The sequence below is a fragment of the Brachyhypopomus gauderio genome, chromosome 6, assembly GCF_052324685.1.
Source record: "Brachyhypopomus gauderio isolate BG-103 chromosome 6, BGAUD_0.2, whole genome shotgun sequence".
Lineage (NCBI taxonomy): Eukaryota > Metazoa > Chordata > Actinopteri > Gymnotiformes > Hypopomidae > Brachyhypopomus > Brachyhypopomus gauderio.
This window is the reverse complement of record NC_135216.1, coordinates 7,467,542-7,492,698: the sequence shown is the minus strand read 5'-3', so window position 1 is coordinate 7,492,698 and position 25,157 is coordinate 7,467,542. Positions and strand designations below refer to the sequence as shown.

General features: G+C 51.4%; 1 protein-coding gene across 4 annotated transcripts; it reads left to right on the top strand.

Moving 5' to 3' along the window:
- The first annotated feature begins 333 nt into the window (after positions 1-333).
- Positions 334-24,344, top strand: prrc2a (proline-rich coiled-coil 2A). 4 transcript variants are annotated; one of them, XM_077008407.1, is made up of 17 exons: positions 334-472; positions 4,349-4,497; positions 6,057-6,234; positions 7,635-7,731; positions 13,905-13,980; positions 14,214-14,357; positions 14,565-14,815; positions 15,537-15,619; positions 15,766-15,917; positions 16,191-16,293; positions 16,424-16,610; positions 16,741-16,833; positions 16,978-17,434; positions 19,494-19,741; positions 20,222-20,501; positions 20,598-20,823; positions 20,961-24,344. In XM_077008407.1, exons 2-17 carry the CDS (start codon positions 4,386-4,388, stop codon positions 23,944-23,946), a joined length of 5,673 nt encoding a protein of 1,890 aa, XP_076864522.1. In that variant the 5' UTR covers positions 334-472; positions 4,349-4,385; the 3' UTR covers positions 23,947-24,344. The 4 variants fall into 4 exon arrangements, with proteins under 4 accessions (XP_076864522.1, XP_076864526.1, XP_076864524.1 ...); XM_077008409.1 differs by lacking the exon at positions 334-472 and adding an exon at positions 479-734; XM_077008410.1 differs by lacking the exon at positions 334-472 and adding an exon at positions 3,120-3,532.
- The last annotated feature ends 813 nt before the right edge of the window (positions 24,345-25,157 follow it).

The following is a 25,157-nucleotide window of genomic DNA, read 5'->3' as shown; positions in this document are numbered from 1 at the left end:
TGAGTCAAAAATAACGTTGAATTTCCAGTTGTGACATTGGCCATATACATTGCACTTTTGACACTGTGGTCAGTCCTACAATAAAATAATAGTAACTGTACTGTAAACTGTACTGAACTTATCAGGTCTACAGGATTGGGCCTTTTCAGCTATTAACAGCTGGAACGTTTGCTTTCATCTGCCCTATTTTGTTTCCGTTCTGCAACATTTTTTTCAATTTATCATAAAATCGCATATGAAATATACGTCGTTTAAATAAAAGCGAATAACTGATTACTTGATATGCCTAAAATAGATTTAGGACGGCGTTATGTTAATGTCGCGCCGCCCCGTCTTCCCTGCACCCACCCCTCGTTGCGATACAGGCTCAGTAGCCGTTGACGGCTCTTGTAGTGACGGATCGAACCCACTTCTATAATATTTTATTTTCCCTTTTTTCATTTGTTTTGTGGAAAAAGAAAAAGGAGTACAAGTAAGATTCGCATCCGTCTACAGTATTCCCCGTCAGACTAATACAAATCACAATCTTGTGTAATTTAGGTTTGTTACCTACGCGAGCTATCCGGATTTGGTTGTGTTAGCAGGCTAGCAGCGCCTAACTAGAGCCGACGCGTTCGCTAGCTAGCTAAGCTAGCTCGACAACAGCGCGAGCTTTATCCGAAACTAGCCAGCTAGCTAGCGTGTGTTGATAATATCCAGCGATACAACCTCGAGACGAGTCGGAACAAGACCAGGTTAGTAACCGTAATAAACCATTATTCGTGTTTTATTATTTTTTCAGCGTGTTGTTTCGTCGCTTAGCTGGAAAGCTGCGTTGTTGGCGTTAAGAGCGATCGGACGGCTAATGTAGCTGGCTGCACGAGACGCGTTCGAACGTGAGGTGTTGCCCTGTAACGTTCGCGAGCTCTTGTAGCTTGTAGCTAGCTAATTAGCTAACGCGGCTAGCTGGCTAGGATGCTATAGCTAGGTAGCTAGTGCGGGTGGAACAGTTTGGTTTGTACGTTTCTTATTTTTTTAATATAATTATTTGCTTATATAGTCGAAAGGGGAAGCTTACAGTAAATGTACAGCTCGTGTTCGTAAGGCCTCGACGCAGTCTTGTTTTGTTATGGTAGCTATCGAGGCGGGTTGGTTCTTTAGCTTCTCGTGCTAATTAGCTTCTCGGGCTATTTAGCTCGAGCTAACGGCCTCCGTCGGGTCGCCGCCATTTTGTTTTGTTCTCGCAAATGATACGGAGAGTGAATGTGTTTGTGCTCAACCGGCGACGGTAACCAAGGTTGTTCGGTCGTACTCTTGTGCACTACACTACTCTCGCCCAGTTTATGTTCGTTGGTTATTGCGCAAATTAACAGAGTAATAAACAGATAGCTGGGTACAGCAAAAAATTGTTTTGTATTATGAAACGTTTTGGACCCCCCTCCTCCTCCCATCCTGAAATATGGAGGCCTGATAGCTCAGCGATGCTAACACTGGTTAGCAGATGTAGCTAGCTGTCCTGTTAATAGCTAACTTTAGCATGCGTTTATGGGCGCCACATTTTATATTAGAACGGCGAGCTTTCATATATTCGTGAGTAAAACTTTAATGCGTTTTATAAAAGTGGGTCTTAAGTGGCGTTTTCGTTTCTCGTTTAGCTAGCCAGGCAGCCACATTGGTTGGGCCTTGGTACACCCTAACGGCCAGCTAACAACCCCCATGTCGCTTGATCTCCACGCAAAAGCCTACCTGGCTGCCCAAACCATCCCACGACCTAATTCTCTCATCTCTATTCGGACTACCGACGTCTTTGTGGCACATTAGCGACATGTTGTATGACAAATCGAAACATATCTAATGTAGTTTTGGTAATGAACGAAATCATACTGTGGTTCTATATTGATTGGCTAGCTGGCTGGCTAGCTAACGTTTAGGTAAAGAACATCTAAACTAATATCTAAACTGTGGCGAACGTTTTCCCAGTTTGTTTCTACCTTTCTCTACCAACGAGTTAAACCCAGGTGGCATGTTGATTTTTATAGCATGCATTATAAATACAACATCTAATAAGTTGTTAATTAATGTAAACAACGTTTCCATTTACGTTTTAGACTTTGATATAGGCGCATGTTTTAGGACTTTTAACCTAGTCGTATTGTCATTGTACATTCAGTACATATGGCTATACCATCTGGTCCACTGCGAGAATGGAGAGGTGACTGAACTTCTGCTGAATGCTAGTCATTGATCTTGGCTTCTGGACTAGGATTAGAGTAGGATTACTTCTTCCTATACAATGTTGTATCTCCAGAGTTTGGCGCAGAGATAAGTCGTACCACGTACTGTGTGCTATGGTGTAGTGTATATGCCATCACTAAGTAAACTAGACACCTTGGTGTACACTGAACGTCAACCCTGTGGGTTTTATTGGTGAGCAGTGCACACACTCAACCCCGTTGTTGCCATGGATGCAACCCCTCTCAAAGCACACACAGAGGAACATCATTTATAATGCGTCACCCATGGCAACCGCGGTTCATACCTTTTTCTGATTTTCTCCCGAAAGTCATAATCACAATAATGTTTTACGGTTAGGTATGCAGACAGTTACCGTTTGAAAGTTACAGAAGGGGTCTTATTTGAGCATGCAAGAGTTTGAAATAATATAGGCCTACGGCTTAGATGCAAGTTTTCAGTTGTCAGCAGGATCTGTAAACACTGGGCATTGTTGTATTGCTTTCATTGTAAAATACTGCTATCATTTGTGTTTAATTACAAACAAACGTATATAAATGTGGTTAGTGGTCTACCTGTTTTTACTCCAAAAAAAAACCCCAAACTTTTGTTGTGTAGACTTTTATTGTTTTCACTATCTGGACAGCTGTCTTCTTCCATTACTATACCACAGCAGAGCAGTGTTCTTTACCTGCTTTTAGATGGCCACTCTCACTCACCCTTCATTAGTTTTTTAGAAAAGCTAGACTGGCTGAAGTGTTAAGTTTTTCATACCTCATCTTTGTAATTCTTGTGCAAATATAGAACGCATTTGTATACCTATACATACAGATGCATGTTTGTCTTGGTAGACAAAACAGCTCCTTAAAGCCTGCTTTATACCTCCGGACACGGACGAATTTCGTCCGTCCGTACCAAACGTACCCTCCGTAGGGGGCCACTATACCTCTTTCCGTTTCCAACGTTGTTATGATTTTTTTAAATACATCCTCTAGAGGGCAGTATAGTCAAATTTCCGGCACCAGCGCACCAGCAATCTCCTCCCAGCTGTTTTTGCATCGCTGTTTATCGCGATGACCTGGCACCGTAGCAGAATGTAGCCTCTAACCAACTCGCAAAGTTTCTCTTCTAACTCGAGCGTCATTTTTTAAAGTCCAGTACTCTTCTTCATTGATTTTCCCGAATTGGTGTACGTTCGATGCTTCTGACTCTCTACTGCCCCCTGATTTGCGGTTTATATTGCTCCGTTACTACGGATTCGTAAGCGCTCTGGCAACGGACCCACTGACGGATGAAACGACCTCCGGAACCGGACGAAAGGGTCCGTATCCGTAATTACCGTAGGGTGTGAATGGGCCTTAAGGTCTGATGTTGCTGAGAAAGTAAAATTCTGGGTAAAAGGAACAGTTCCTTCAATTGTCCTAGTGGTCTGTGTGCCCTGAGAACGGTGTGTTTAGATGTTATGTGGGATAATGTTGGACTCTTAAGTGCTGCACGGCAAATTCCTTTGTTTCTGAGGCATATTAACTTTAGTGAGTTTGACCTGTAGTTTTGGGGCCAGAGTCAGTGGTTTGGGTGGGCTGGTTCTTGCTGGTGGTTGTTAACATGGTAATTAAATCTTAGGAGTGCCGTTGGATGGGTTTGATAGTGTTTTTGTATAGCATCAACCAGAAGTGGAGAACGACTGCTCTAAGTTTACAGAAGTATTTTCCTGCAGTATTTGTAAGTGTCAGTTGATCGTCCGTGATTTTACTGTCTACAGTTAGGCCTAATTGAAGCTTGGTTATGACAGATTGCTAGTAGCATCTTCCTCTGTGAAATGATGCTTACTTTTAATTAAAAACATTTGGTTGTGAGGTAATGGTGGTGGTTCTGTTGGACCAGGCAAACACACTTAGTTTATTAAAACTCAGTTTTCTACAATGCACTGCATTGTATACTTTCTCCCTTCTATTTTGTTATATGCATTTTCTTTCACACTCTTCATTCTTAAACCCTACACATTGGTGTCCAATGTCAAATCTAGTTGATCTTCACACCTTTTTAGGGACCCATAGGTTTCTTATATTTGACTTTTTCTGAACCGTCCTGGGCGCACACACACTGTCTCATGTTCCCTTTGCCTTGTCTCCGTCAGTCTCAGGGCTCACCATACTCAATGAGCGTACAGCGCAATGTCAGAGCGCTCTGGGCAAACAGCAAAGGGGAAGGATGGCAAAAAGTATGCGTCTCTCAACCTGTTTGATACCTACAAAGGAAAGAGCCTTGAAGCACAGAAGCCTGTTGGTAAGTACTGCCTTGCCCACTATTAACTTTCTCTCTTACGTAGTCTTAAGTCTGTGTTAAGGGGAAATGTCAGCCTGTTATTTGAAGTGGTTGTTTTTTCCTCCATGTTTAATTTTGTTTGTGGAAATGCTCTGAAGCTTGAAGGTGTCTTCAGTTTATCTATTAGCTCTGTCTTAAAAAAAAAAGGACTTTCTAATCTTCCATTCAGACTGGGTACAGTTGAGCTGGACTTTGGCTTGCCGTTTCTGCTTGGTTTGTGTTTCCGTTTGCTGATTGTGTCCTTAAGCATAAAGTGAGACCTTGTTGCTTAAAGCAATTAACAGTCTTGTAAGGTTACCTGTCTATCTGCTGGGTGCTCTCAGACCTAACTTCTGGGCCTTTTAGAGGCGTTACGGACCTAATTCAGTGAAACAGGAAGGGAGGTGCCTACTTTCTTGACACCCAAGGAGTGCTTGCGATGTGGTTGGTGGAACCCCGAGAATAGGCGGGTCTCTATATGTAAACATGTAAGCTTTGCTGTAAGAGGATCGTTACGGTTAGTTGATGGATCAGATGATGAGCTGCTGCATCCGTGGTCTCTGCACACATTATTGGTGTGGTGGTGCTAGGATCATCACCATTTCAGACATGGTGGTGGTGGTGCAGCTCACCCTGGTGTGGCTCCAGTCCCAACCAGTGGACCGCTGGCAAGTCCAGTTCAGCACCGCCATTGTGTGCCAGTGGAAACAGTATCGTCAAGTAGTGCCATGAGTTCTACAGTGATGAAGCTTTGAAAGAATAATGCAGTTTACTTAAAGTTTACAATTTAGTCACTATGCACTAAGAAAGACCGACCATGAGAATCATTTAAAGAGTTCTTTGTTTGTGTAAAGTTTAAAACCACCTTGTTTCTGAGGCTTGATTGCAAACGCTGTTCTCTCAGTATGTAGGGGGCTTGTGCACACTCGGTGTGTAGTGGGCTTGTGCACACTCGGTGTGTAGTGGGCTTGTGCACTCTCGGTGTGTAGTGGGCTTGTGCACTCTCTGTGTGTAGTGGGCTTGTGCACTCTCTGTGTGTAGTGGGCTTGTGCACTCTCTGTGTGTAGTGGGCTTGTGCACTCTCGGTGTGTAGGGGACTTGTGCACTCTCGGTGTGTAGGGGACTTGTGCACTCTCGGTGTGTAGGGGACTTGTGCACTCTCGGTGTGTAGGGGACTTGTGCACTCTCGGTGTGTAGGGGACTTGTGCACTCTCTGTGTGTCCACAGCACATTTCAGATCACAAGGACCCCCCCCCCCCCCCCCCCACTCCCGCTTTGGGAGATGTATGGGCACTATGCAATTCAAATGAAGCCATTGCCAAGATTCTAAATTTGCTTTAAATTTCCCATTTAATGGGTTTCTTTCCCACAGTTCAGTTTATGATCTTTAAACGCAACAATACAAGTGAATGTTGAAAGCCTGAAATGTTAAAAATCATTCTGGAAAAAAGTCTTCAGGGGGTCTAGCACTTCTGAATAAGAAGGGGCCTGTAGCTCTGTGTGTGTGATGCCCACCTGATCTCCCCCCCCTCTCCTCTCAGTTGCCCCTCGTCATGGCTTACAGTCTCTTGGTAAAGTTGCCTCTGCGCGGCGCATGCCCCCCCCAGCCAGCCTGCCCAGTCTGAAGGCGGAGAACAAAGGCAACGACCCCAACGTCTCGCTCGTTCCCAAAGACGGCACAGGATGGGCAAGCAAGCAGGACCCAGCAGACCCAAAGAGGTGAGGCCTCCACAGCCACTCCTGTAGCCCCGTAACACCCGGGCCTAATCGTGATTATGACCATTAACCCCCTCCATACTGAAGGATTAGTAGTTAATGTATCACACACAGAATAATGTGGTTTGGTTTCTCATTACTGGTATGGCCGGTGTTTACATCAGCTCTTTCAGTGTACGAGGGAAACATCCATGTACTTGTCCTGTTAATGTTCAGCAACAATGTGTCAACGCCAGACTAGCGTTCAGAAACGGAGCCTTAATGTTTTGCGCAACAACAGGTACAGGTGGCAAAACTGTTGATTTGTTTATTATTAATCTTAGAGTAATTTGTTCTGGAAGAGGATATTTTACAGAAATTTGTGTTCATATTTACAAATGTCATATTACACACGCAGAGCAATTTGGTCATTGAGTAAAAATGATGGTAAATGTGGAAATTGCTCCGTTTTAGTGCATGTCTTGGTGTTGTCCTTTATCTGGGAGAGGTTCACTTATTCCAAGACCAACCAGTTAGTCACGGAATTATTTATATGTCTACTGACACTTTTTTGCTTTATCAACAAGGGTTGTGGGTGTGATTATTTAGTGCTGTGCTGATGCCTTCATGTCTGTTTTGTGCTGTGCTGATCTGTTGTATGCGTTGATTAGTTTGTGCTGTGATTGGCTGTGTGTGTGTGTGTGTGTGTGTGTGTGTTGATTGATGCTGTGCTGATGTGTCTGTTGCATGTGCTGATTGGTTGAAGTGCTGATTGGTCGATGCTGTGCTGATGTATCTGTTGTGTGTGCTGATTGGACGATGCTGTGCTGATTGGTCGATGCGGTGCTGATGTATCTGTTGTGTGTGCTGATTGGTCGATGCTGTGCTGATGTATCTGTTGTGTGTGCTGATTGGTCGATGCGGTGCTGATGTATCTTTTGTGTGTGCTGATTGGTCGATGCGGTGCTGATGTATCTTTTGTGTGTGCTGATTGGTCGATGCGGTGCTGATGTATCTGTTGTGTGTGCTGATTGGTCGATGTGGTGCTGATGTATCTGTTGTGTGTGCTGATTGGTCGATGCGGTGCTGATGTATCTGTGCTGATTGGTCGATGCGGTGCTGATGTATCTGTGCTGATTGGTCGATGCGGTGCTGATGTATCTGTGCTGATTGGTCGATGCGGTGCTGATGTATCTGTGCTGATTGGTCGATGCGGTGCTGATGTATCTGTGCTGATTGGTCGATGCGGTGCTGATGTATCTGTGCTGATTGGTCGATGCGGTGCTGATGTATCTGTGCTGATTGGTCGATGCGGTGCTGATGTATCTGTTGTGTGTGCTGATTGGTCGATGCGGTGCTGATGTATCTGTTGTGTGTGCTGATTGGTCGATGCGGTGCTGATGTATCTGTTCTCTCTTTCTCAGTACCGATGTATCTTCAGCTCCGCAGCCGGAGTTGCAGCCGCCTGTGGTTTCACAGCCACCTGCGCCGAGCCTGCCGAGAACACCTCCAGCTCAAGAGGTGAACTACTACCTCTCACAGCCCTCTCAACACCACCTCCTACTACTACTACCCCCCACAGCCCTCTCAACACCACCTCCTACTACTACCCCCCCACAGCCCTCTCAACACCACCTACTACTACTACTACTACCCCTCACAGCCCTCTCAACACCACCTCCTACTACTACTACCCCCCCACAGTCCTCTCAACACCACCTCCTACTACTACCCCCCCACAGTCCTCTCAACACCACCTCCTACTACTACTACCCCCCACAGCCCTCTCAACACCACCACCTACTACTACTACCCCTACCCCCCACAGCCCTCTCAACACCACCTACTACTACTACTACTACTACCCCCCCCCCCCACAGTCCTCTCAACACCACCTCCTACTACTACTACCCCCCACAGCCCTCTCAACACCACCTACTACTACTACTACTACCCCCCCCCCCACAGCCCTCTCAACACCACCTACTACTACTACTACTACCACCCCCCACAGTCCTCTCAACACCACCACCTACTACTACTACCCCCCACAGCCCTCTCAACACCACCACCTACTACTACTACTACCCCCCACAGTCCTCTCAACACCACCTCCTACTACTACTACTACCCCCCACAGCCCTCTCAACACCACCTCCTACTACTACTACTACCCCCCACAGCCCTCTCAACACCACCTACTACTACTACCCCCCACAGTCCTCTCAACACCACCTACTACTACTACTACCACCCCCCACAGCCCTCTCAACACCACCACCTACTACTACTACTACCCCCCCCCCCCCACAGCCCTCTCAACACCACCTACTACTACTACCCCCCCCAGCCCTCTCATCACCACCTACTACCCCCCCCCACAGTCCTCTCAACACCACCTCCTACTACTACTACCCCCCACAGCCCTCTCAACACCACCTACTACTACTACCCCCCCCCCCACAGCCCTCTCAACACCACCTACTACTACTACCCCCCCCACAGCCCTCTCAACACCACCTACTACTACTACTACCCCCCCCCCACAGCCCTCTCAACACCACCTACTACTACTACCACCCCCCACAGTCCTCTCAACACCACCACCTACTACTACTACCCCCCACAGCCCTCTCAACACCACCACCTACTACTACTACCCCCCCACAGTCCTCTCAACACCACCTCCTACTACTACTACTACCCCCCACAGTCCTCTCAACACCACCTACTACTACTACTACTACCCCCCACAGTCCTCTCAACACCACCTACTACTACTACTACTACCCCCACAGTCCTCTCAACACCACCTACTACTACTACTACCCCCCACAGCCCTCTCAACACCACCACCTACTACTACTACTACCCCCCCCCCCCCCCCACAGCCCTCTCAACACCACCTACTACTACTACCCCCCCAGCCCTCTCATCACCACCTACTACTACCCCCCCCCCCACAGTCCTCTCAACACCACCTCCTACTACTACTACCCCCCCACAGTCCTCTCAACACCACCTCCTACTACTACTACCACCCCCCCCACAGCCCTCTCATCACCACCTCCTACTACTACTACCCCCCCACAGCCCTCTCATCACCACCTCCTACTACTACTACCCCCCCCCACAGCCCTCTCAACACCACCTCCTACTACTACTACCCCCCCCAGCCCTCTCAACACCACCTACTACTACTACCCCCCCACAGTCCTCTCAACACCACCTCCTACTACTACTACTACCCCCCACAGCCCTCTCAACACCACCTACTACTACCCCCCCACAGCCCTCTCAACACCACCTCCTACTACTACTACTACCCCCCCCCAGCCCTCTCAACACCACCTACTACTACTACCCCCCCCCACAGCCCTCTCAACACCACCTCCTACTACTACCCCCCCCCACAGCCCTCTCAACACCACCTCCTACTACTACTACCCCCCCCCCCCCCCCCCCCCCCACAGTCCTCTCAACACCACCTCCTACTACTACTACCCCCCCCCCACAGCCCTCTCAACACCACCTCCTACTACTACTACCCCCCCACAGCCCTCTCAACACCACCTCCTACTACTACTACCCCCCCAGCCCTCTCAACACCACCTCCTACTACTACTACCCCCCCACAGCCCTCTCAACACCACCTCCTACTACTACTACCCCCCCACAGCCCTCTCAACACCACCTCCTACTACTACTACCCCCCCACAACTCTCTCAACACCACCTCCTACTACTACTACCCCCCCACAGCCCTCTCAACACCACCTCCTACTACTACTACCCCCCACAGCCCTCTCAACACCACCTCCTACTACTACTACCCCCCACAGCCCTCTCAACACCACCTCCTACTACTACTACCCCCCCCCCCCCCCACAGCCCTCTCAACACCTCCTACTACTACTACCCCCCCACAGTCCTCTCAACACCACCTCCTACTACTACCCCCCACAGCCCTCTCAACACCACCTCCTACTACCCCCCCCCACAGCCCTCTCAACACCACCTCCTACTACTACTACCCCCCCCCACAGTCCTCTCAACACCACCTCCTACTACTACTACCCCCCACAGCCCTCTCAACACCACCTCCTACTACTACCCCCCCACAGTCCTCTCAACACCACCACCTACTACTACTACCCCCCCCCACAGCCCTCTCAACACCACCTCCTACTACTACTACCCCCCCCACAGCCCTCTCAACACCACCTCCTACTACTACTACTACCCCCCCACAGCCCTCTCAACACCACCTACTACTACTACTACCCCCCCCACAGCCCTCTCAACACCACCTACTACTACCCCCCCCCACAGCCCTCTCAACACCACCTACTACTACTACTACCCCCCCACAGCCCTCTCAACACCACCTACTACTACTACTACCCCCCACAGCCCTCTCAACACCACCTCCTACTACTACTACCCCCCCACAGCCCTCTCAACTCCACCTCCTACTACTACTACCCCCCCCCCCACAGCCCTCTCAACACCACCTCCTACTACTACTACCCCCCCCCCCCACAGCCCTCTCAACACCACCTCCTACTACTACTACCCCCCCCCCACAGCCCTCTCAACACCACCTCCTACTACTACTACCCCCCCACAGCCCTCTCAACACCACCTCCTACTACTACTACCCCCCCCCCCCACAGCCCTCTCAACACCACCACCCCCTACTACTACTACCCCCCCCCACAGCCCTCTCAACACCACCACCTCCTACTACTACTACCCCCCCCCACAGCCCTCTCAACACCACCACCTCCTACTACTACTACCCCCCCCCACAGCCCTCTCAACACCACCTCCTACTACTACTACTACCCCCCACAGCCCTCTCAACACCACCTCCTACTACTACTACCCCCCCCACAGCCCTCTCAACACCACCTCCTACTACTACTACTACCCCCCCACAGCCCTCTCAACACCACCTCCTACTACTACTACTACCCCCCCACAGCCCTCTCAACACCACCTCCTACTACTACTACTACCCCCCCACAGCCCTCTCAACACCACCTCCTACTACTACTACTACCCCCCCACAGCCCTCTCAACACCACCTCCTACTACTACTACCCCCCACAGCCCTCTCAACACCACCTCCTACTACTTCTACCCCCCACAGCCCTCTCAACACCACCTCCTACTACTACTACCCCCCCACAGCCCTCTCAACACCACCTCCTACTACTACTACCCCCCACAGCCCTCTCAACACCACCTCCTACTACTACTACTACCCCCCACAGCCCTCTCAACACCACCTCCTACTACTACTACTACCCCCCACAGCCCTCTCAACACCACCTCCTACTACTACTACCCCCCCCCCACAGCCCTTTCAACACCACCTCCTACTACTACTACTACCCCCCACAGCCCTCTCAACACCACCTCCTACTACTACTACTACCCCCCCACAGCCCTCTCAACACCACCTCCTACTACTACTACCCCCCACAGCCCTCTCAACACCACCTCCTACTACTACCCCCCCACAGCCCTCTCAACACCACCTCCTACTACTTCTACCCCCCCACAGCCCTCTCAACACCACCTCCTACTACTTCTACCCCCCCACAGCCCTCTCAACACCACCTCCTACTACTACTACCCCCCCACAGCCCTCTCAACACCACCTCCTACTACTACTACCCCCCCACAGCCCTCTCAACACCACCTCCTACTACTACTACTACCCCCCCACAGCCCTCTCAACACCACCTCCTACTACTACTACTACCCCCCACAGCCCTCTCAACACCACCTCCTACTACTACTACCCCCCCCACAGCCCTTTCAACACCACCTCCTACTACTACTACTACCCCCCCACAGCCCTCTCAACACCACCTCCTACTACTACTACTACCCCCCCACAGCCCTCTCAACACCACCTCCTACTACTACTACCCCCCACAGCCCTCTCAACACCACCTCCTACTACTACCCCCCCACAGCCCTCTCAACACCACCTCCTACTACTTCTACCCCCCCACAGCCCTCTCAACACCACCTCCTACTACTTCTACCCCCCCACAGCCCTCTCAACACCACCTCCTACTACTACTACCCCCCCCACAGCCCTCTCAACACCACCTCCTACTACTACTACCCCCCCACAGCCCTCTCAACACCACCTCCTACTACTACTACTACCCCCCCACAGCCCTCTCAACACCACCTCCTACTACTACTACCCCCCCCCACAACCCTCTCAACACCACCTCCTACTACTACTACTACCCCCCCCACAGCCCTCTCAACACCACCTCCTACTACTACTACCCCCCCACAGCCCTCTCAACACCACCTCCTACTACTACCCCCCCCACAGCCCTCTCAACACCACCTCCTACTACTTCTACCCCCCACAGCCCTCTCAACACCACCTCCTACTACTACTACCCCCCCACAGCCCTCTCAACACCACCTCCTACTACTACTACCCCCCACAGCCCTCTCAACACCACCTCCTACTACTACTACTACCCCCCACAGTCCTCTCAACACCACCTCCTACTACTACTACTACCCCCCACAGCCCTCTCAACACCACCTCCTACTACTACTACCCCCCCCCCACAGCCCTCTCAACACCACCTCCTACTACTACTACTACCCCCCCACAGCCCTCTCAACACCACCTCCTACTACTACTACTACCCCCCCACAGCCCTCTCAACACCACCTCCTACTACTACTACCCCCCACAGCCCTCTCAACACCACCTCCTACTACTACTACCCCCCACAGCCCTCTCAACACCACCTCCTACTACTACTACCCCCCCACAGCCCTCTCAACACCACCTCCTACTACTTCTACCCCCCCACAGCCCTCTCAACACCACCTCCTACTACTACTACCCCCCCCACAGCCCTCTCAACACCACCTCCTACTACTACTACTACCCCCCCACAGCCCTCTCAACACCACCTCCTACTACTACTACTACCCCCACAGCCCTCTCAACACCACCTCCTACTACTACTACCCCCCCCCCCCACAGCCCTCTCAACACCACCTCCTACTACTACTACCCCCCACAGCCCTCTCAACACCACCTCCTACTACTACTACCCCCCCACAGCCCTCTCAACACCACCTCCTACTACTACTACCCCCCCCACAGTCCTCTCAACACCACCTACAATTACCCCCCCCAGTCCTCTCCTCAACACCACCTATAACTGACCCACCCCACCCCTCCACAGCCCTCTCCTCAACACCACCTACAACTGCCCCCCCCCCCCCCCCCCCCACAGCCCTCTCCTCAACACCACCTACAACTGCCTCTCCTCCAGCCTTCTCAACACCCAGAACTTTCACCGACACCTACACATTCCTGCGTCCTAAACCAGAGACCTGACTTTGGTCTGTTGTGGTCCATCACGGCCATTCGATTGGATAATTACTTTAGGCGTAAAAAAAAAAACCCTACAGTGACTGCTGAGTATAGTTTAAAATATCCACCTGGCACCATTTAGCTTCAGATAATTCCCCAACATTTTCTCCAGCCTGTGTAGCATTTTATCTGTAACCATGGACAATGAGTTCACTGCTCATTGTTGTTCAATCTTGTTGACTCAAAGCATACACATCAAAGAAGCTTAAGGGTGGAGATCAGGTGATTTCTGAGACAGTCGTCTTGTCTTGTCTTAGGCCCAAACTACAGCTCAAGTCGCAGGGACAAGATCCTGGGCTCAGGCCAGTGTTACACTTGGAACACAAGGAGATGGTGAGTAACTGCTGCCTCAGTCCAATACTTACTCTGCATATTATTCCCACACTACTTCTGGTTTTCTAAAGATGGCGTTTGTTGTTTGTATGCTTGTGGTAATGTTCAGTTCAGAAGAGAATGATGGTGGCTGTTGTTTATGGCAACACTAAATAATGCTCGGCAGGAAGGTGAGTGTAGTGATGACCTCCCCAAATACGCCGTCATGGTTAAGTGCTCCTGGCTATGTGCAGGTGGAAAGGGATCAAACCAACCGTCGCCATTCTCTCGCGAGGAATTTCCCACCCTGCAGGCGGCGGGAGACCCGGACAGAGCTGGCAGAGAACAGGCCACTGCCGATCAGTGGTATGGGCCAGGACCAAGCCTCCGCCCCCAAAGTCAGTACAACACCCATCAGTACAACACCCATCAGTACAACACCCATCAGTACAACACCCATCAGTACAACACCCATCAGTACAACACCCATCAGTACAACACCCTTCAGTACAACACCCTTCAGTACAACACCCTTCAGTACAACATCGTTTATTAAATCTTCTATTCTCTCTCTCTCTCTCTCTCTCTCTCTCTCTCTCATCCAGACGTGACAAGCTGGCGGGATGGTGGGGGCCGCGCACTGGCACCCACCGTAGCTGGGGAGGGGGTGGCGGAAGGTGGTGTGGGCGGAGCCGTGGCCATGGAGAGCGCCGCGGGAGCCCCTCCCCTGCAGCAGCAGAACCCGCCCCTCCTTGGGCCGCCTAGGAATCCTCCCGCCGGCAGCCCGACACTCCCCCTGCCCCAGCCCCCCGTGGGCCCGCAGTTCCCCGCGTACAGGGGGATCATGCCCCCCTTCGTAAGTGTCCACAGCTCTGCGTCTTCACGTTGACTTATTGAATGATTGAATGCCACGCCTGCATTCAAACTGTCCTGCTTGATGTTCGTCATTTAGGTGTTGCTTTACATGATTTACAGTGTGGGCGTGGTTAAACTTCACATGATTTAGATTGTGGGTGTGGTTAGACTTCACATGATTTAGACTGTGGGCGTGGTTGGACGTCACATGATTTAGACTGTGGGCGTGGTTGGACGTCACATGATTTAGACTGTGGGCGTGGTTGGACGTCACATGATTTAGACTGTGGGCGTGGTTGGACGTCACATGGCTCTTTTATTTCTGTCTCTCCCAGTCCAGCTGTTCTTTAGTCACATTAGACTGGAAACAGACATTTTGCATTAAAAAATCACTCCTCATCTTTTTTTGTAGCAACATTATCATGTTTGTGCCCATTTAACGGTTGTAAAGGCCTGCTTTCATTAATAAACAGTACCCTATTTAGATTTCAACAGACTATTTTATTTAAATGGTTAAGTTAAACCTGTTTTTCGATATTCCTTCATAAACATTCCTTCCTTCACATTCCTTCATATGAACAAATTCATAAGTCTTGTTGTATGATCAGTATTTTATCTGACCACTAAGATCTGACTCGGTTAGCTGTGTTTAGTGAAAAGCGTTAGGCGTGTTTGGTGTAACGTGCTAATAACATCCTCTTGGCTCTCCCTGCTCGCCCCAGATGTACCCGCCGTACCTGCCGTTTCCGCCCCCTTACGGCCCACAGGGGCCTTACAGGTACCCTCCACCAAATGAAGCCCCCAGGTAAGCCATGATCTGGGCATACACTGCCACTGCACGTTCCCTCATTTTAAGGTTAACGTTCATTAATTTTTATAATTTGACTATCAACTCATTTTGTCCACGTCACTACCCGGCTGGTCTCACACCGTCCCTGCGTTTGCCTGCAGGTTCCCCCGATCGCAGGGGGGCCCGGGGCCGGAGGGAAGGTCGTCTGGGGGTCCTCGTGGGGGCGAGGCGGTCAAACGGCCCTCCATCCTCAAACAGGACGACCTCAAAGAGCTGGACGAGCTGGACCACGATGGAGATGAGGGCTGGGCAGGTAATGTGGCTCCTTCCTTTTTGAGGTTTCTATTCTTTTAATCCTTTCCACTCTTTTTGATGTGAAGCGCCTCATATTTCAGATATGTATCTCCCTCCCTTGTTCACTCACTCCATTTCTCTCCACTTCCTTCTACTCCCCCAGAGGGAGTTATTAGCCCTCGAATGAGCCACAGTGTGAGAGGATCGCTTTTGGCACTGTGCCCTTGTTGAAGAGTTGTTCAGGCGTGTCTCTTGAGCCAGTGTTGAATTATGAATTTTTACCAAAAAACAGGGGCACAGGAGGAGATTGACTATTCAGCCAAGCTGAAATTCAGTGACGATGAAGGAGAAGAGGATGGGGACGAGGAGAAGACTGAACGCAAGAACGGAGTTCGGTATGCTGAGTAGCGACTCGTACAGAGACCTCTAAGAGAGCACGCTCATAGGTCATGGGTCACGGTTGCTACTTTTGCATTTGTGTTCGAATCCATTGCAATTCCTCGTGTCTCACCTCTGCCCTGTTAGGGAGCAGCAGAAATCCCAGGACGGACCTGCCCCGGCTTTGCGCTCCCGGGCCTCCGACGGTGGGGCAGACATTCGCCGCACCCCTTCCTCCGGCACTGAAGAGGCCCCTCACCCGCCCTCCGGCAAGCTCGCATGGGCGGAGGAGGATGGGACTGGCTACGGTCACGCCAACGCTGCACCCTACCAGGTACAAAACCCCTGTAGCTCTGCGGGTGCACCTCCGCAGCCCAGCTCGGCTCGTTAGGAGTCGGTGTGGGAGTAGGAACAAGCTCGCGGGCTTGGATCACTGGCTGACAGGTCCTTGTGCCCGTATGCAGGGACGTAGGTCTGGACTCGGTGGCCCTCGGGAGCAGCCCTCCCCCCCACCAGGGTCGGTTCTCGGGCAGGGACCCAACTCCTACTACCGCCAGGTACATGGGGGCGGGGTCCTTGTTACAACAGGACTGCACCATTGTAACATCAACCCCCCCTAGAAAAGACGGGCGTCCATTTCCCCGTAGCCTCAGGCAAGCGTGCTGCGCCTCGCCGTTGACGAAGCTCGCATTTGTTCACAGGAGCGGCCCCCGGCCCAGACGGCCCCGGCCAAACCGCCCGCCGCCCCGGCCCCGCAGCCTGGCGCTCCGCCCGCCCCCGGTGAGGACGAGGACGAGACCTGGCGGCAGCGACGGAAGCAGTCGTCCTCGGAGATCTCTGCGGCAGTGGAGCGGGCTCGACGGAGGCGCGAGGAGGAGGAGCGCAGGATGGAGGAAGAGCGCCGGGCCGCCTGCGCTGAGAAGCTGAAGAGGCTGGACGAGAAGCAGCAGCTGCAGAGCGTCAAGCCCGGCGGCCCGGCCCAGCCGTCCGCGGCCAGCCCCAGCCCCTCGCTGCCCGCCTCCGTCTCCTCATCCAACGCCAGCCAGCCCCAGTCGCCCAGCGTGGACATGGAGGAGCCCGCCCTGCTGGCCCCGCCTGTGGGGGGCGCCAACAACAGACAGAGGGCAAGCAGCAACAGCAGCTACGATTCCAACACCGGTGGGACTCCGTCGTGTGAAATAAACATGGTTTATTACCAGAGGTGGAAAGAGTACTGAAAAATTGTGATTGAGTAAAAGTATCTTTACTTTGCCTAAATTCTACTCGGAGTAAAAGTAAAATTACCCGTCTCAAAATTTACTCGAGTAAAAGTACAAAATTACTTCATTTAAAATGTAATTTGAGTAAAAGTTACTTAGTTACTTTCAGTTATTTAATGCAAAAAAGAATGAGTCATGAATCAAATTCAGCACAAGTAGTTTTAATCTATTTCAAAGCGTATTTAAGTGCACATCCACACTTGCAAAAGATCAGCTGGGCTCAGGAACATACTTCCTCACAGCACAAGGACAATCACAACCTGTACCATAAAGTGCAAACAATTTTCAGTCTTATTGTCCAACGGACAACACTATGATAAGAATAAAGAAATTTAAATTACAAATTATCTAAAAAACATAATGCACACAAAATTAAATGCCCACAAGATACCACAAATCAAACTAAAATGCCACAGGATCCCACCTCAAAAAAAAAAAAAAAATGCTCATAGGATCCCACAATGTAAAAGTAAGTGCTCACAGGATCCCACTATTCAAAATACAGTGCTCACAGGATCCCACTATTCAAAATACAGTGCTCACAGGATCCCACTATTCAAAATACAGTGCTCACAGGATCCCACTATTCAAAATACAGTGCCCACAGGATCCCACTATTCAAAATACAGTGCCCACAGGATCCCACTATTCACAATAAAATGCCCACAGGATCCCACATCTCAAAATAAAACAAAATGCGCACAGGATTCCACTATTTAAAACGCTCACAGGATCCAACTATTCAAAATACAGTGCCCAAAGGATTCAACTTTTCACAATAAAATGTCCACAGGATCTCTCGGATCTTGATTTAAAGATAGAACAAACTCATTCTTTTGGAAAAAAGTGCACCGGATTACGACCTGATTTATGAGACAATGGAAAGGGTGCGCGCAAGGCAAGGCCACGCATGTAACGTCAGGTGTACCACCAAGTACACACCGCTTCAAAACCAAGAGAGTAGTAAACCCAAGTGCCGACAAAACGCAAAGAGCAAAATGTATGCGTGCGTCTACACACACACACACACACACACACACACACACTTAAGCAGCAAAACCAATCACACGAGACACGGAATAAACAACACGTAGAAAATAAACGAAAACAAAACTTAGGATGCCAGGGGAAGTAACTGGCAGCAGGCAGAACGTCGCGACGAAACAAAAACCCTTCCCAAAATAAACGAAGAACAGATAGGAAGAGATAAAGCAGGAGGAAAACTTGAGGTAGGCTAGTAAGCAGCGCAGGAGTTTCTCGAATAAGTAGTAGAAAAGCAAGAGAGAGTGAGAGAGAGCACAAGGTGGCGAGACACCTAAACACAAGAAACGCAACCAGAGATCACAGAGAAAGGGCTGAGGACGTGAAGGCGAGCCAAAATGATTCAGCAGCAATCCGTTTCACTAAGCTTCCTTAAGAAGCCATAGAGACAGCTAAAACGGATCACTGCTGATTGCACCTGGAGAATCTAGGACTGACTCAGGTGCCTCTAGTGTTGTTAGGAGGAGCGGCAGCCGAGCCAGCCCTGACAACGCAACTGACTTTCAGTTCCGGGACTCAGAATTTAAAATTTCTGCCTGCATTAAATTTTTCACCATCAATGTTTTTTTTACTCAGTAACGTGAGGGGGTTCAAATGTAGCGAAGTAAAACTACTTGGGTCAAAATTTACTCGAGTAAAAGTAAAAATGACATATTTCAAAAACTACTCAGAAAATTACAAATTACTCATAAAAAGTACTGAATTACAGTAATTACAATAACGTGAGTAAATGTAATTCGTTACTTTCCACCCCTGTTTATTACTAATCTCACCCTCAACCTGCCAGGATGATATTTACCATTAAAGAAGACTTGGGAGCATAGCTAAAATAAAAAATTACAGTAGATGAGGTGTGGTGTTATGTGGGTGGTGAGTGTGGGTTTTTTTGACCGTCTCTGACCGCCCCTCCCCCGCAGACTCTCCACAGGTGGCTCCTCCCCTCCACCCCCACCCTCAGCAGGCCCCAGATGTCTCCGCGCCAGGGGAAGCGAAGGAAGAGCCGGCGGCAGGCGTGGCACACGTGCGCGGCGGGCGGGCCGGAGAGGACTGCGTGAAGGCGGAGGCCGTGTCGGGTGCAGCCGGCCGCCCCGCCGGAGGAATGTCCAGCCAGGGCTTCTCCAAGTACCAGAAGTCCCTGCCACCGCGCTTCCAGAGACAACAGCAGGTGAGCACCTCACGCTCGCAGAAACCTCACTCTCCACGCCGTGGAGGGCAGACATGGGTCCGTAAATGGTTTTCCTGAATGGTTTCACTGTATTGCAGCTGTAACCTGGAGAGTTAATGGTGCGGTTGAATCCAGCGAGATTAAGCGCTGCTGTAAATACATGTATACTACAGCAGAAATCCAAGCTTCATTCATCATCGTTTTTTAAAAAATGTTAGCCTGGAGCCTGTCTGGTAGTATTAACAATATTTGAAACTTAAGAATATGAAGGTGTGACGTATAAACCTCGCACCGGAACAGCAACTCCAGCCACATCTGAATCCTCTTATTTTTAAACATGAATATGCAGAATACTGATCCGTCTTTGCTCTCACGCTCACGGGGTCGTTTTCAGACGTATTCTCCCTTTAAATTCTCTAACATGCTAACGGCCTTCGGCCTGAACTGAACTGAAGGCTGTCGTGTAACTCGTGCCCCCAGGAGCAGCTCCTCAAACAGCAGCAACAGTGGCAACAGCAGCACAGCCAGACAGCGCAACTCCAGTCCCAGACGCCCCCGCAGGGCCCCTCCCCCGGGGTGGCCCCGCCCACCGGCCCCAAGCAGCCTGCCCTTTACCCGCCCGCTTCCATGGGACGCCCGCCTCCCTCTCTGGCCATGAACTTTGACCCTCGCTGGATGATGATGTCCTACATGGACCCTCGCATGATGCAGGGTCGCCCCCCACCCATGGACTACTACCCTGCCAGCATGCACCCCACCGGTGCGTTGTGGGCAGCTTTCATCACGTGAGCAACATTGATGCGTTTGTGAAAACGAGCAGCGTTTCACTTTTATTTTTTGTTCTTTGACGTTTCAGGGCTGATGGGTCGAGAGCGGTCTGATTCTGGTGGCTCGGGCTCGGACCCCTTCGATAGGCAGCAGCAACATGGAGGGCCCCCTCACCCCCAGCGGGGTACACCCCCCATGGATCCCAAACTGGCCTGGGGACCAGAGGTTTTCACAGGGGCCAGTGAGGGCCGGGGTCTGAGTTCCCCCCTTCGGCACAAACAGGCTCTGGAGGAGGACGTGGGCAAGGGGCCACGGTAAAGACACAACTTGGTTATGCTTGTGGTGATTTCCACAGGATTTCAGTGAACCTAGAACTCTAAAACATGTTTCATCGGTTCCTGCGAAATAAAAGTATGTGCTGAAGGTGTTTCTCTTTCCCCCTCCCTTCTAGGTGTGATACCCCTCCTGTGCGCATGCGGGAGGGAGCTGCCGGCCCCATCCAGCCCCCTGCTGTGGCCCCCAACTCTCCTTCTGGCTCCTCTGATCAGACGGCCTCACCCGTAGGGCCCCAGGGAGGAGGTCATCACCAGCCCTTCTTGGGAGGGCGGGGAAATTACAACAGCTTTCCCGACAGTGGACCCAGGATGGCCCCTCACCCTCAGCAGAGGGGCTCCGGTGCTGGAGAGCTGCGAGGCTTTGGCCATCAAGACGAAGGCGCTCAGGGCAGCCAGCCGGGTCAGATCTGGGGCGCCCCGCACGCCCACTTTGACCGCAATGGCCGCGCCGATCTCTCCGGCCTGGAGGGCAACCCCCACCTGCAGCACCACCCTCCACATCCCTCTCATTTCTCTCTCCATCCACACAAGCAGGAGAATGGCAGAGAGCGAGAGAGAGGAGGAGGAGGAGAGACCAAGAAGAGTGAAACTTCCCCTCCTCTTCCCCAGCCGTCCATTTCTTCCTCTTGCTCATCCTCGTCGTCTTCGTCGAGGGACGACGGCAGCGGCAAGCAGTCACTACATCACCCCCCTCCCCATCAGGAGCACGACACCGGACCGGGGAACATGGGGGGTCGCAAGCAGGACAAGGCAGGAGGCGCGTATGGCCATCCGCAGTCCTCCCAGCATTCTCTGCAGCAGCAGCACCACCACCACCACCCCAAGGCCAACCCGCGTGGCCGCGAGCAAAAGACTGAAACCCAGTGGGGGCCGAGGCCCGGAGGCGGCAGTGCGAGCGGTGGCCCCGCGCATAACAGGAAGCTGGGCTCAAACGCAGGAGAAGACCCCGCCAGTCAAACGATCGACAAGCCCGCCGTCCAATCAGGAGGCGGTAACCCTAACAAGCGGGCGGGGCCGATCAAGCGGCCCGTGCTGAAGGAGATGAAGAGGGAGGGCGGCGAAGGGGGTGGAGGAGAAAAGGGCAGCGGAGTGTCCGTTAAAGATAAGGAGCAGGACGCCGGTCAGGTGTCGGTCAAGCCGGAGGTGGCCGCGCCTTCCGGACCCTCTGGAAAGGACGAAGCAGCCCCGGTAGGGAAGCCGAGGAACGGTGTGAAGGAGCGCGGTGTGGGCGGAGGCTCTGGGAAGGGAACCAAAGAGACTGAGAGCTCCGTGCAAGCCGCCGGTTGCTCTGTGCCGCCGTCTAGAAAGGAGAGGGAACGTTCCTACGAAAGGAGCGGTAGTGGAGGGCCCGCTAGTTACCACGCCAGTTCCTCTCGGGGTGGGCGAGCCAGCCGCGGGAGGGCGGAGTTCTACGGCAGAGGCAGGGGTTACAGGGGCGCTTACGCGGGCAGCACCCGGGGCAGGACCGGGGGTAGAAGCAGCCGCGACTACCGACCAGCTGCCAACAACAGCTACCAGCAAGAGTCCTCCAATCAGGAATACAAGAGGGAGGTGTCGTCTGGCAGACACGGCCAGGGTGCCTCTCAGCCCGCCCCAGGACGTGCCAGGAATCACAGCGAGACCCGCAGCGAGGGGTCCGAGTACGAGGAAGTTCCGAAAAGGAGGAGGCAGCGCGGGTCCGAGACGGGCAGCGAGAGCGCCACCAGCGACCTGGCGCACTCCGACAAGGAGGAGCGCAAGACGAACACCAAGAAGGCAGCGGGAGGAGAGAACCCACCGATGGGCGCCGCTCCGTCTTCCGCTCCTCCCAGGAACATCCAAGCCAGGGTGTTCACACCCAGGGGGGTGCCGTCGAGACGGGGCAGGGGCGGAGGGGCAGCAGGGGCCTACCGGAGCGCCGTCGGTGGCGGAGTGAACGGAGCCCATCGTTCCGGGTCCGGTTCGTCTTCGCAGAGCTCGTCTGTTAAAACCTCTGCACCAGTCCGAAAGCAACAGATGCCCGCGCAGCCTTCCCTTATGAAAGAACCGAATCGTGGCGCTAACGGAGAGAAGAAGGAGAAGACTGCTGAGCCAAGCCAGTCTCACACCCAGGGAGTAAACTCTTCAGTACCGTCTGCTGCCTCCATGCCCACAACTGCCCCCCAGGGCACCGAAAACGGAGGCATGGCCCCGATCTCCTCAGGCAATCCCACTTCCAATTCTACTGGCTCAGCTACCAAGCCACTCCCTCTGCCTAATGCAGATGGGCGGAGCTTCCCGCACAGGGGGTTTGAGCGGCCCCCTCGTCGCAAACGCCATGGACGGTCCCAGCATCAGCAAGACAAACCCCCCAGGTTCCGCCGTCTGAAGCAGGAGCGGGAAAACGCAGCCCGTATCAACGGGAGTAGTGGGGTCCCCGAGTCCATGAGTGGCCCACAACATCGCCCTGCTTCGCCATCCCAGAATTCCATGCAGGAAGCAGACGGCACCCTCAACGTATCCACTGCCACTGGAGTCATAAACACACACCACAGCATCTCGCTAACCACCAACAACAATAACAATAGCAGCCAACATGGGAGCGGAAACCTGAATTTGAACAGCCACCATCACTACCACAGCAATTCTGCCCTGCCCCACCCTCAGCACCACCACCACCACCACCACCACAACCCAGCCGGCGGCGCAAAGTCCCCCGACGTCTCCAACCAGAACTCCGACCAGGCCAACGAGGAGTGGGAGACCGCCTCGGAAAGCAGTGACTTCACGGAGTTCCGAGAGAGGGAGGGTGGAGGAGGCAGTAAATCGTATTCCTCCTACCACCACCACCACCACCACCACCACCACCACCCTCCGGGAAGAGGAGGAGGAGGAGGAGGCGGAGGGGGAGGTGCTGAGAGGGAGATAACTACTAAAGAATCTGCTGCCAACAAGAGGAGCTTCTCCAGCCAGCGGCCCGGAATGGAGGGGCAGAATCGCAGGGTCAGTGCTGGTGGCAGTGGAGGTAGAGGCCCCAGACCTCCACCCGGTGGTGGTGGTGGGCCAGGTGGGGTAAGCGGCAACGGTGGGGCCACCCGTGGTGAGAGACGTGGCAACTGGCCCTCTCCCAAGAACAAAAAGTGACCCCTCCCCCCTTTTTTCCCGCTCTTTTAATTTGGAAACATTTCAAACCCAGCCCTCTCTTTCTCTGTCCTCATCTCTTCATTATTCTCCCCTAACATATTACCATGTTGTTATTATTATTATTATTATTGTACAAGATAGTTATAAAGATGGTGTACACACTCATTCTAGCTCCCTTGGTTCATTGCTTTGTCTGCATTTCCTTCCTTTCTTTTGTCCATACACTCTTTATGCCCCACCAGCCCCCAAAAATCGACTCAGATTAGATCTCCATCCTCCTGACACCATTTTAAACGTAAGCAACTTTTGACTGAAAAACATTCATATATATATATATTAAAAAAAACAAACTCATGCATATACAAGCACAATATGCCATCAGGCTGACACACAGGCACTCGACCGTGACTGCAGCGTTTGACAGTCCTACACCTGTAGCAGAACTGAAGGAGTAGTGGCTTGAAACCTATCTGGAAGGCCAACGTTGATATGTTCCTGTGTATTTATACCACGTTGAGGGGTCGTCTTGTGTGTTCAGTCAAGCAGTTTTGAGTATTCTTCAGACTGGGACCGGGTAGAGGGGTACTCTTTTAATAACAGATGTTCCATGAATCTGCATTTCCCTTCTTTTGTGTTCTTGCCTTTTACCTCATTGTTCAATTTACGTTTCATTCTCCCTCCCTTTAAAAAGTGTTAGGGTTGTAATACTTTTTTTCCTCTGCAAAGCAGGTAATTTTTTTTTATGAACAGACTTGATTTATTTATGATTTATGACTAGTTTGTGCTTGCCCAACCCATGAAGAACTAATGTTAACATTTACTCTGTTTCTGATATTACTGTTGTAGCCGATTGTTCAGAAGTATAGTGACACCCCACCTACCCCACCTACTCTAGTATTTTGTTTCTTCATAGTTCATTTAGCTATTAGTTTATTACTTGCAAACATATTTTGACTCGTAGAACAAATCATTTTGTTCAGAAGAACGCTCATGAGTTTTTACCCTGGAAACCTCGGTAACTTTTTCCCCTCTTAAGAATTCATTTTCTCATTTTAAGTGTATTTCTTTGAACATGTGTAATCAAAGTCTAGCCTCATCCTTATTTAGAACATGAGTAATGCACTCATCATTTGAGGACTCCAGTTCAAACGTTCATCTTGAACTTGTATTCTGAGTCTCTATCTGACTGCCTAATGTCTCATGTGTCTGTT